This window comes from Mus caroli, chromosome 10, assembly GCF_900094665.2.
Source record: "Mus caroli chromosome 10, CAROLI_EIJ_v1.1, whole genome shotgun sequence".
NCBI classification, from domain to species: Eukaryota; Metazoa; Chordata; class Mammalia; order Rodentia; family Muridae; genus Mus; species Mus caroli.
In genome coordinates this window covers 79,412,267-79,424,270 of record NC_034579.1, presented here as the reverse complement: position 1 = coordinate 79,424,270, position 12,004 = coordinate 79,412,267, and the positions used below count along the sequence as shown (strand labels likewise).

Genomic DNA, 12,004 nt, shown 5'->3' with positions numbered 1-12,004 from the left:
TTATTCCAGAACATCATTTGACTTCAAGTCTCATACCCAGTGACAGAACCGTTCTCTGAAACCTATGCCTTCAGGGGTTAATCAATGAGCAGAATATAACGACATTCCCCTGTATCACTAGGTATGGCTCCCATGGTTCATGCGGTTGAATGCTTGGCCCATAGGGAGTGGAACTATTGGAAGGTGTGGCCTTGGTGAAGTAGGTGTGACTTTGTTAAAGGAAGTGTGTCATTATGGGGACAGGTTTTGAGATCTATGCTTAAGCTACACTCAGTGTGATACACAATCTTTTTCTGCTGCCAGAAGATCAAGATGTAGAACTCTCAGCTCTTTCTCCAGCAATATGCCTGCCTGGATGCTGCCATGCTTCCAACCACGATGATAATGGACTAAACCTAAGAAACTGTAAGCCAGCCCCAATGAAATGCTTTCCTTTATAAGAGTTGCCTTGATCATGGTGTTTCTTCACAGCAGTAAAACCATGACCCAGTGTCATGAAGCAACCTAAACACCTTTGTCTGAAGTCACAGTCCTTGCCTCTGGTCACAGGGGCCATGCAGAATTTCTTCTTCATAGCTTTTTGGTACTCATCATAGTTTATTTAATAAGGATGCTCATTTTATGACATATAAACATCCATGAAGATCACAAAAGACACTAATTGGGATGAGGTTTTCAAACGTTATCATTGAAAAAGAACTCCATCATCTGTTAAGAGGAAAACAGCCTAGTGAATATGAACACACACCAGAGGTCAACTCCTAGGGTTCAAATCCTCCAACTTGAGCTACATGCCCTTGGGCAAGCTAATCAACTCCAGTTAGGATAACACAACGATTCTCAACATATGGGTTATGACTCCTTGGAAGAGGGTGTCAAATGACACTTTTACAGGGGTCACACATCAGATGTCCTGCATATCAGACATTTATATTACATATCACAGTAGCAAAATTACAGTTATGAAGTAGCAATAAAAATAACTTTATGGTTGGGGGTCACCACAACATGAGGAACCATATTAAAGCGTCTCAGAATTTGGAAGGTTGAGAAGCACTGGGTTAACAGGATCTAGAGGGAAAGTTTCATGAACACACACACATACATCCATATATATACACGTACATAATCCATATATATATATATGTATATATATATGTGTGTGTGTGTGTGTGTGTGTATGTGTATGTATGTGTGTGTGTGTGTGTGTGTGTGTATGTGTATGCTTTACCTCATGAAGAGTATAGTGGTATTTATATTTTCAATCTGAATTTGTTGTTGTTTTTAAGTGATAGTTACAATTCACATCAAGGTCAGCATTTTTGTATTTTCTGGAACAGGCCAAACACTACTTTCAGTTTTATGAACATTCAACTATCTGTCACTAGGAATTGACTCTGCCACAGTTCAAAAGCTGTCATCTAAATAATACATAAGTGAATGAGTGCAGCTATGTCCCAGTAAAACTTTATTTTCAAAACCAGGCAGTGGACCAGTTTGTCCATAGGGTGTCGTCTGTTAATGTGTGCACCATGTTGACGTATAGCTCACTCATGAACTATAACCTGTAGTTTCACATTTACTGGGGTTGGAATAAAGTTTTACCCTGGTCAGATAAAGTAAGTTGGAGCCATGTCCAAGTTACAACCATATCATATTTTAAAACTTTGCCTCTAGCATCGGTTATTTCAAATTTGGCATGGTTGGTCTTCCTTATTATAAATCATTTGTGTGGTGGTTGAGCTTTGGGGCCAGTTTCCAAAAGCCCTTACAGTGGTTAATCATAGTTGTTAACTTGATGGGATTTATAATCACTGTGGGAACAGATCTCTGAGCATGTCTGTGAAGGATTATGTGGATTAGGTTAGTTGAGATGAGAAAACCCACCTTTCCTATGGATAGCACTGTTTCCTGGGGTTCTAGACTGAATAAATAGAAGAGATCCAGCTGAGGCCAGCCTCCATCCCCTCTCTGCCTCCCAATTGTAGATGCAGTGTGACCAGCTGTCTCATGCTCTTGCTTTTATGAGTTCCTTGTCCTCAACCTGTGAGCCCAAACCACATCCTTCCTTGCCTAAGTTGCTTTTGTGAAGCATGTTTGTCATAACAAAGAGATGAGCAACAGGCATGTATCAAGAAGGGCCCTTTTTTGTGCTTGTTCATCCAGGCCCACCAGATGAATGAGACAACATGGTCCTCCCTCTGAAAGAGGAGCTGGCATCCTTTCTCTGAGAAGAGGTATTATCATCCCTGTTGAAGTTGCCAGAGCTATCTCCTCTCCTCTGTTTTCAGCTTGTGAGACTTCCAGGGTATCAAATCAGTGTGTCTTTGTGCTGGGACAATATTTTGATTCTCATGTGTTAGAATATAAGCCAACTAGTCATGACCCGTACGTCCAATAAAGTTCAATACAAACTATGAAAATAAAGTATGTGTGTATTATTATTATTATTATTATTATTATTATTATTATTATTTAAAAAGAGTAAAGAAGAAAGTGTGTAGTAGGGACTTTTTTGGCTCCCAAAAACCAGAGCTAACATTCCTAGATATGGGAATTCCCATGCTATGTGCCATGGTTCCCCAAGCTACAAATTCCCCTTTCCAGCTTTCCCTGCAAAGGTACAAGTGTATGATCTGAAACTACACAATGTGACAGGTGTCATGTCTAGCTGACAAGAATGGTGACAGGGATTTCCCTCTCTTGGGGCAATGGTGACAGAAGTCTTTTGGAGTGTCTCATGGCCAGTAGTAGTGATGTGCAGCAGGTGTCTGTGTCACCTGCACTGGGTGTCACTTGGCTACTGCTCTAATCTGTGAGCCTGGAGTTGTGGCTCTCTGGTTCCATTGAACACCAGAAATCTTTGAAGGCTCAGATGAACATCCAGACTCATTTATCCTAGGCCTCATCTGGCCCAGCAGCCAGCACCCTGTGTTCTAGTCAATAGAAATCTAGGGAGCCTTTTACTCTGGAGAAGCTACCATCTACCCAGGGAACACTCAGGTGTGGGAACAAGGTTGGCCTGAATAGTTGTGGGGATTTCTGTAGCTCACAAATCCCACACGTCTTAGAGGCATCTCATAGATTTAGTCACCAAGGTCCCTTCAAAAGAGTGACAAGAGTCAAAGAATTGAGAAAATCCTAAAGCTCTAGGTCCTTGTGGAACACTTCCAGAATCATCAGGCCAGGTGTAATTTATAAATATGGGGCCATTCGGGTGCTGCACAGTGTTGCCTAGTAACACAGCCGACACTGAAACTTTTTATCAAGTTTCCAGGGGAACAGAGCCAGGGAATGAACCACAGGTCAACTTCTCACAAAGAAGAGGACAGAGTGTGTGAGCCTTCTGCCCATGCCCAGTCTTTCAGAGCTTTTCTTTTGCTTTAAGAAGTCCCCCTGGGCTTAACTTAAGCAAGTAAGCATTCTGATAGAATGTTTACATCCAGCCTTCTGCACGTTTTGCACAACCCTAGGATAGCCCTTGGGAATCTGTTGAAATGGGAACTTTGTTTGCCCTGTGGGTGAAAGTGCCTTAGGAAGCAATGGGTAGAGGGGAACTTTTGGTAAAGTGAGGATCTATGAAGACATAACTGGATGATATTTACCTCTAAGGTTCTGGTCTGCTTGTTTTATGAACTCTGTTTCCTCAAGTGTAAATTCTCTTGCATGGCAAGGCTGTTTTGTTACACACCATTAGTTTTCCTCAAACAGTTGGCAATTCATGAGTGACTGATGCTCACAGTTATGGTTGAGATTCCCCCAGAAGGCATCCTGCCACATTTGTTTGTATGTTCTGCTTGCAGACCAGGTGGGAGCTATTGCTACCTGGAATCAATTCTGTTTCTTTTTGTTTTTCCTTCCAGAAAGACTGGGGGCTGGCAGACCTGTCTATGTCTGCTCTTCCCAGTGAAGCGCTTCGCTGTTCCGCCCACACAGCGCCAGATAATTAAGGCCACAAAGCATTCCTATTTGTTCTCCCATTGTTATTATTATTATTTTACATTGTGGCAATAAACAAGTGAACCCATCCATGGCCAAAGACATGGAGGAATCACTGATATTTACAGCAAAGATAATGACTTGGGGCGGGCGGGGGTGGGGGGCGGGGGAAGACTTGTTCTCAACATAAGATAATTCTATTTTAAAAGTAGCTTACCCTCAGTGTTAAGGTGTTCTGAACATACCACTATGGTTTGGAAAATAAACAGCTTAATTATAAATCTCACAAAAATCTGTCTTAATGTTAACAAAATGAATATACCTGTCATGCTGGACAGCCTCTAGTAGCTCTAAAAACAGTAGCCAACATCCTGACAAAACATAGGCTACAGCAATTTAATACTCCGGCTGAGCTTCTTCAAACCACTACAAACAAGAATGGAACCATCCACAACATTGTAGCAATGGGGAAACTGAGTCCACGGGACACAGAAAATAGCCTCCATAGGCTATGTCTTAGCATTTCCGTCAAGAAAGACTCCTTGGACCAGAACTGACTGTGTGAGACATGAAAGAATTCCACATTTAGTCAGTTAGGCCATAAATATCTATGTTGAAATAGAAAAAAAAAATCAGCCCTATTCTTAAGGAGCTGATGGTCTAGAACACACACACACACACCAAAGACACATATGCATACATCATGACCCTATACAAATGTGCCAGAAGAGAGCCAGGAAGATATCACTTGTTAGGGATTAGGGACATAATTCAAAGAGGAGTCCTATCTCCCAAGGTAAGTTCATTTTGAAGCTGACTGAAAAGAATCTGAGGACTTCTCCCCACTGTAATCCATGTATAATGGTTTCAGATGTTAAACTCAAAAGTATTAAGGGACAGGAAGAGAGCTGTTCTTGTAGAAAGACCGCTTATGAGCTTCAGTGAGAGCAATTGTAAGAACATTTTAGAGAAAAAAAAAATGTATGATAGCATCTTTCTTTTTTGGTAGCAGCAGTGGTGAAGGATTGCCCTGGGTGTCTGAGCTCTGATGTCTAACTCACTTCTTGTACCTGTCCCATGAGGAGTGTCCTTTCTCATGTTACAGATGACAAAAGGTGATCCTAAGAGGTGAAATCACTTGTTCAAGTTCTCAGAACTGTACAAAGCCAGGCTGGGATTCCTATCTGCCATTCACCTGACTCCCCAAGCTGTAGGATTTCCAGAAGACAAAAGCAATCAGGACTTTTAAAAAATGTTAACATCTACTTTGGTGTTAGAAAATCCAACCAAGGAAGGATGAAAAGCATGACATAAATGGCTTTGAAGAAATCCGGGACATGTAGCTTGTGTCCCTTTCAAGTGTGTCCTGGAAGTTCTGCATTTCCTCGTGGGCCTCTTTAGACTTCCAAGTTTTCCAACACCACTCTGAATGGAGAAATAGACGGAAAATGGCTTCTGATAAACACAGTGGGTATAGGAACCACACGACTGTATGGGCAGGATCACACAACAGCACAGCTATTAGTTCTTAGAAGTTGAAATCTGATAACTGTGAGGAGGGTAGAGCTGGCCAGAAGGTGTAAAAGCTCAATGAGAAATCAGCTTCAGGAATCAAGGGGAGAGAGAAGGGGGCACAGCTACCGCAGCCTGACTTGAGGTGTCACAGATGCTGCATGAGATATGCACTGTAAACACTGTCCTCTGGGGCAACATGGCTGCTGCTCCATTGAACCATCAGCATCTGTGATTATCCTAGGGAGACTTGAAGAAGATTTGGCCCCATTAACTTCCTAACATGAGTGGAGTAGGGGCTCACAAGGCCCTGCTTCTCCCAGAAATATACAGGCAGCTAACAGGGTTGTTTGAAGGAGGGGACAATGAGGACGTGTGTGTGTGTGTGTGTGTGTGTGTGTGTGTGTGCGCTTAAACTCACTGCTACACTAAGCTAGACCTGTGTGGAATCATTTCGTGTCTACTGTTTGGTGTCCTTCCTATCATGTGCAAATAGATGTTCATCTCTCAAGGAAAAGTCACACTGCAACATGCTGGCCAGTTGGATGTAAAAGCAGGCATAACAGTTCTAGTTTTCTAAAGCCAATGGGAATGCCTTCCTTAGAGACTAGAGAGACAGGAAGAGCAGTGGATTTGGGGATATGATGACTTCAGTTCTACGACGATGTCAGAATTTCTGAGGGACATATTCCATAGGCAGTTGGAATTGAATCATTCCTTGTCTACATTGTATAAGTGTCTGTTGGCTTCTCACTGTGCGCCTAGCATTGATCTCAGGGATGGCTCTGGCATGATGGGACATTCTGAAGCTCACAGGCATTGTACACACAATCTGTATGGAGTCACAGGTTAGTTACTGGGCTAGGCAGGGGTTACAAAATTCCCTTGAGTGTGTGAGACTAGACAATAGGAACCTGAAGGAAATGGCAGGATGGAATGGAAAGAGTCTGCCTCAGATCAGAGGATGCAATGTTTGGCTGGGCATGGAGAAACATCATCTATAGAGATGAAAAGGTCAAAGGTGACATCATTGAGGTGGTCAAGGAATCTCACCACTGCCTAGGCTCTGAAAGGCTTGGTGCCTCTGAGGCTGGGCCAATGGCCTCCATTCCCTCAACTCTGAGGACATATAGTCAAAGAAGCCAAGGTGCTGGTGTATCTGGCTGAGGTTAGACATTGTTCCAGGTCTGTGGACATTTCAGTGTCGTGGGGCATGTTTGCACGTGGAAGTTTGCCTAGGGTATCCACTGATTTGGTCTGGAATGTGGGAAACCTAGGTGACTGCTGAGCCGTTAGCTTCAGATGACCGGCTACTGAGACTAATTTGGGATTCCTGTAACCCCAGAAGATCCTTCCATCGGAAGATGCCTGGCCAATTTCCATCCTCTTGTTTTAACAGAAAGCTGAGAAGTGAGAGCATCTTAAGGGAGCCCACTGGGGCACAAGACACTGTGGTACAAACAGAATCACTGAGGGTGTTTTTGTTTTTGTTTGGTTTTTAAACATTCTTGGATTGGACGGAAAGGAGCCCAAGCTGGGAATTGTTCAGACATGTGTTCATGACAACAGTAAGAGGGGGCATTGATTGGATCCTTGTGTGTGCTAGACACTGTTCAAATCACTTACGTTTCTAACAGCCCTATAAAGAATTTGCTTTTTGTATCCCATTTGGCAGATGAAGAAACCAAGGCGGGGAAGGGGAAGGCATTTACCCAAGGCTTCAGTTTTTAGTCCTCAGTGCCCTGTTGGAGCACAGACAGTTTATACTTCAATGCCTATTCTCTAAGTAATTCTCTGCATGAAAGGGAGTCATTTCCATTGTAATGAGACCAAGGAAGGCCTGTGTCAGGGTAAGGCCTGATTCATTTGCCTGGAGAAAAGACAGATGAGAAGGGAGCCAGAGAGGGGACACTTCCAGGTAGCCTGCTTTGAAAGCTATTTCTAATCCCAGATCTCTGAGAGGGTGGGGATTTTCCTGGAGGATCCTGTCATTTAAAGGTATGGGGAATCTGGGGAAATTGTGTAATTCAGCATTCTGGTGTAGAAGGGAGGCTGAGGCAGGCAGAAATGGAGGGACACAGCTCAGAGCCCCTTCCCATCCTTCTCTTCCCACAAGAATTCCATACTACAGAGACAGTTAAGTGTCTTCTCCCAGGACAGCCTAGCATCCGTTCGACCGGAGGGACACTGTTCTGGCTAAGCCGGTGCTCTTATCCACCCAAGGTCCCAAGGTAGCCATGGAGAAAGAAAGATAAAGACATTTAAGAGAATGGCACCCGCAAACTCTTTTTACAAGGAAGCCAGACTGCATTCCAGAGGTTCCTTCCCCTCGGAGATAACACAGTTATGTTTCTTGACCCATGCCAGTTTTATCCCGTACAGGACCAGCCACATAGAAAGCTATTTCCAAAACCCCACGAGGATTTAAGATGTCTCCCCAGGTCATGAGGTTCCCCTCCAGTGTGCTACGGGATAGAGACAGCAATTCTCTCCCATCCCCACCCCGCAACCTATCTTTATCTCAGGGGGCAGCGCCAATCCTTCACAAGGCTATGGCGAGCCAAGAGCTGTTCTGTGATGCTCTGAAGCCAGACAAGACGTACCTTTCCACCTGGAGGTTGACCTTGGAAGGTTCCACGTTGGGATTCTCCCACTCCATCTGCGGGCAGTGCATGAAGTAGCAGAGCGTGTACAGGGCCTCTGGCTCCCAGTAGAGCGCCCCCTGCTTGTGGTGCAGGGGCGTGCCATTTCCGTGGTGCTTCGCATTGAGGGGCTGTAGATGGTGCATCGCCCGGGACACAAGGTCACCTATAGACAGAAACAAAATTTCAGAAGACACCAACCTGGAGATCTTTGCAGAGACTCTAGACCCTGGTTCCCCCAAGACACTGAAACGGTCCCACATTAAGACGAGAGGAAAAACATTCATTGTCCACGTGACTGTCAAGGACATGATCTGAAGCACTGATGGCAATAGAATCATGTGGTGTCTTGCTGTTCTGCAACGTCAATTGCTTCCTCTCCTCTCTAGTGTAGCCCATGATAGCCTCACAGTCACTGAGGATAACTTGAACTTCTGATCCTGCCTCTATCTCCTGAGTGCTGGGATTATGTGCCCCACTACGTGGTGTTGAGGATGGAGCCCAGAGTTTCTTTGTGCATGTTAGGCATCCTACCGTCCTAACCTCAGCCCTAGCAATCCAATTTCTAACAAGCCTCAGGAAGGCCTTTGTGCTTTGCTCCTGTTAACTGTCTCTCCTGACTCACAGTGTCTCCTATCATATCCACTGCATGGCTGACGGTAACCCCTCCAGGAAGTCATGCATGCTAGAGCCACCTTGTCCATTTCAATGAGCACTCTGTCCTTCCTGGGTAGCTCTCAGGAGTAAGCTTAGAATTGCCTATTTCCGGGCTGGTGAGATGGCTCAGTGGGTAAGAGCACCCGACTGCTCTTCCCAAGGTCCGGAGTTCAAATCCCAGCACCCACATGGTGGCTCACAACCATCCGTAACAAGATCTGACTCCCTCTTCTGGAGTGTCTGAAGTCAGCTACAGTGTACTTACATATAATAAATAAATAAATCTTAAAAAAAAAGAATTGCCTATTTCCTTGCTAGCTTTTCTTCATACGATGATAACTCCCTCTTACGTGGTGTTTCTTGGGTCCCAGCAACAGTTCGGATGCCTTAACTCATATCTAGAAAGTAGACTGGACCCAATGTGTACCTCCAAGTCTATGTGTTGAAGACTTGGCCTACAATTCCACAGCAGGGACCTTTGGGAGATGCTTAGAGCCTGTGGGGACTGATCTATTGATGAGTTCATGGCTGCTGTTGGGGGGCGGTGGGAACGTTAGATGGGCTCTGTGGGAGGAGGTTGGTACCTGGGTGTATGTATACCTTTGAGAGGTGTACACCTTTGAGAGGTATATTTTTTGTCTCCAGTCAGTGAGCGGAGTTACATTACTCGCTTCGGCACGCCCTACCATGAAGTTCTGCCTTGCCACAGGTCCAGACCACAAAAAAAATGAAGCCAAGTGATCATGGATTGGCAGCTCGGAAACTGTGAGCTAAAGTATTCTTTCCTTTAAGTTTATTTCTTGGGCATTTTGTCACCATGTGCATACATGAATTTATGTGCACATTTGTGTAGGTACCTGAAGAGTCCAAAGAGTGCTGGATACCCTGGAGCTGAACTTACAGGTGTTTGGAAATCACCTCGTGTGGGTCCTGGGAGCAAAACCCAGGTCCTCTGAGGCATCTCTCCAGCACCTAACACAGTACTGATTACAGATGAAGATATGGAAGTTCAAACAGGTTCCATTACCTCTCAAGGTGACATAGCTATAAGAGGAGGAGAGTGGGGGGGTTTGAACCTGGGACTCTGACTCCAGAATCTAAGCACTTAGCCATCCATACTCCTCAACTCTGAGGTCTGTTTCCCTCTTCTCACCACTAGCAAACCTGAAAAACATGCTGTTCTTTTTTCCTTCTCTCTCAGGGGGAAATCAGAAGTTATTTTTAAGATTTTTATTTTTGCTTGTGTGTATGCATGTGTGTACCAGTCTGGGTTTGTGTCTGTGAGTGTGGCATCTGCAGATGCCAGGGGAGGGAATCAGGTTCCCTGGGACTGAAGTTCTAAGCAGTTACGCGTTCCCTGATGTGAGTGCTGGGAACGGAATCCAGTCCTCTGCCAGAGAAGTAGGAACTCTTAGTAATTTACTTATTTTATTTTTTTATGTGTATTAGTGTTTTGTCTGTATGTGTGTAAGGTTGTCAGATCCTGGAGTTACAGACAGTTGTGAGCTGCCATGTGGGTGCTGGGAATTGTACCTTCCGGAAGAGCAACTAGCGCTCACAACCACTGACCCATCTCTCCAGCCCCGAGTCATCGGAACTCGTAACCTCTGAGCCATCTCTCCACTCTCAAATCAGGCTTCTAAATCAAGTCACACCTGCATGCTTTCATTGTTCAAAGGGCAGATCTTCCCGTGGGAGGCTGACGGAGCTCAGAAGCCCATCTTTGTTCTGGCTAAGACAATGGTCCCATCCTTCACGGATGTTGCCATGCCAAAGTGAGCAATCTTTGCTGCTACTTGCTTCATTTCAAATGTACTCATTTTGTTGTATTTAAATACATCCATGTGATGAGGAAAATTATATCACTTTCCTAAATAGACTATGAGCATCACTTGCCATAAATAGAAAGTAAATCTGATGAAGACAGCTCAATTTTGCTTCTACTTTCTTCTTAAATGAATAACAAAGTATCAAAAAGAGGTTTAGAGGCTCATATCAGTCAGAGCCTTTCTTAAGTAATTAAAGTTAAAGTGTCTTTAAAAAAAGCACATGATAAATGTATTTTAATGCTCTGCCCCTGGCCACTAAAGTCATTTTGTGTACAGTGGATCAGTAGATTCTCAGTAAAGTGGAATGAACACCTTCTGTAATGCTGAAGGGCCTTGGTTAACTTTCCTCAGGTTGAAGCCCTGCATTAAAATTGGGGCCAGAGAGATGGCTCAGCAATTAAAACCTGCACTGCTCTTTCAGAGGACCAGAGTTCAGTTCCTAGCACCCACATCAGGCTGCTCATGACTGCATCAACTCTAGTCCCAGAATATCTGATCCCCTCTTCTGGTCTCTGTGGGTAGCCTCCACACAAGGCATGGCATTCTGGTGCACACACACACACACACACACACACACACACACACACACACACCTTTTATAAGAATCCTAGTCTGCTGGGCCTGCAGATCACAATCATATCAGCTGAATCTTTTAAGTCACCATTTCCCTCCCACCCTCCCTTTGTCTTTTGACATATAGTCTGACTTTGCTGCTTAGGCTGGCCTTGAACTCCCTATATATTCCAGGTTTGATAGGACTTGTGGGGATCCTCCTGCCTCATCTTTCCTCACAATAGACATGGGCCACCAGGCCTGCTCTCTCTCTTTCTCTCTCTCTCTCTCTCCACCAATATACTATGTGTATTGTCTGGCTGAGCCCAGGCCTCAGAGCTTGCTCATCCCCCCATCCCACCCTCCTTCTGAGCCTCTTACTGATACACTTACACTTTACCTGAACTCAAAACCAGACAACATGGGGCCAAACAGGGAGCAGAAGTTTTTCCTCTGGGGATTTAAACTCTATTTTAGGTTCCCTATTTATCTAAAAGAGGAGTCACCACCATAAATGATGATGAACAAGAGTATAGTCCGCTCCATTAGAAGGCCATATGGTCCTCAAGTGGAAGTTTCCTGGCAGGACTGCCATTTAAATCAGTGCACTAAGGAAAATATACCCAATGTGGGCATTCAACTCACTGAGGTCACTGATAAAGCACAGTAGCAGGAAAGGAAAGTCCTCTCTGTGTTTGGACTGTGAACACCCTTCTCCTGCTTTTCAGTTTATGGCCATGGTAGGAAAATGGCAGGGCACATGTCGGTGGCAGCACTTTGATCATGGACACCTCTGTGATGAAACTAACTTCTGTTCCTGACTCAGTGCCTATCCCAGAGCCAGTCTGTCCTTCCCTCCTTCCCCGAAGCTTG

At 44.6% G+C, this 12,004-nt stretch overlaps 1 protein-coding gene across 1 annotated transcript in view; it reads right to left on the bottom strand.

Annotated features, from left to right (window-relative positions):
- The window catches only part of Btbd11 (BTB domain containing 11), a 273,159-nt gene that overhangs the window by 91,124 nt on the left and 170,031 nt on the right, over positions 1 to 12,004 (bottom strand). The window contains exon 3 of the mRNA XM_021174021.2: positions 8,055 to 8,259. Coding sequence (XP_021029680.1) covers positions 8,055 to 8,259 — 205 coding nt within the window. The remainder of the gene's footprint in view (positions 1 to 8,054; positions 8,260 to 12,004) is intronic.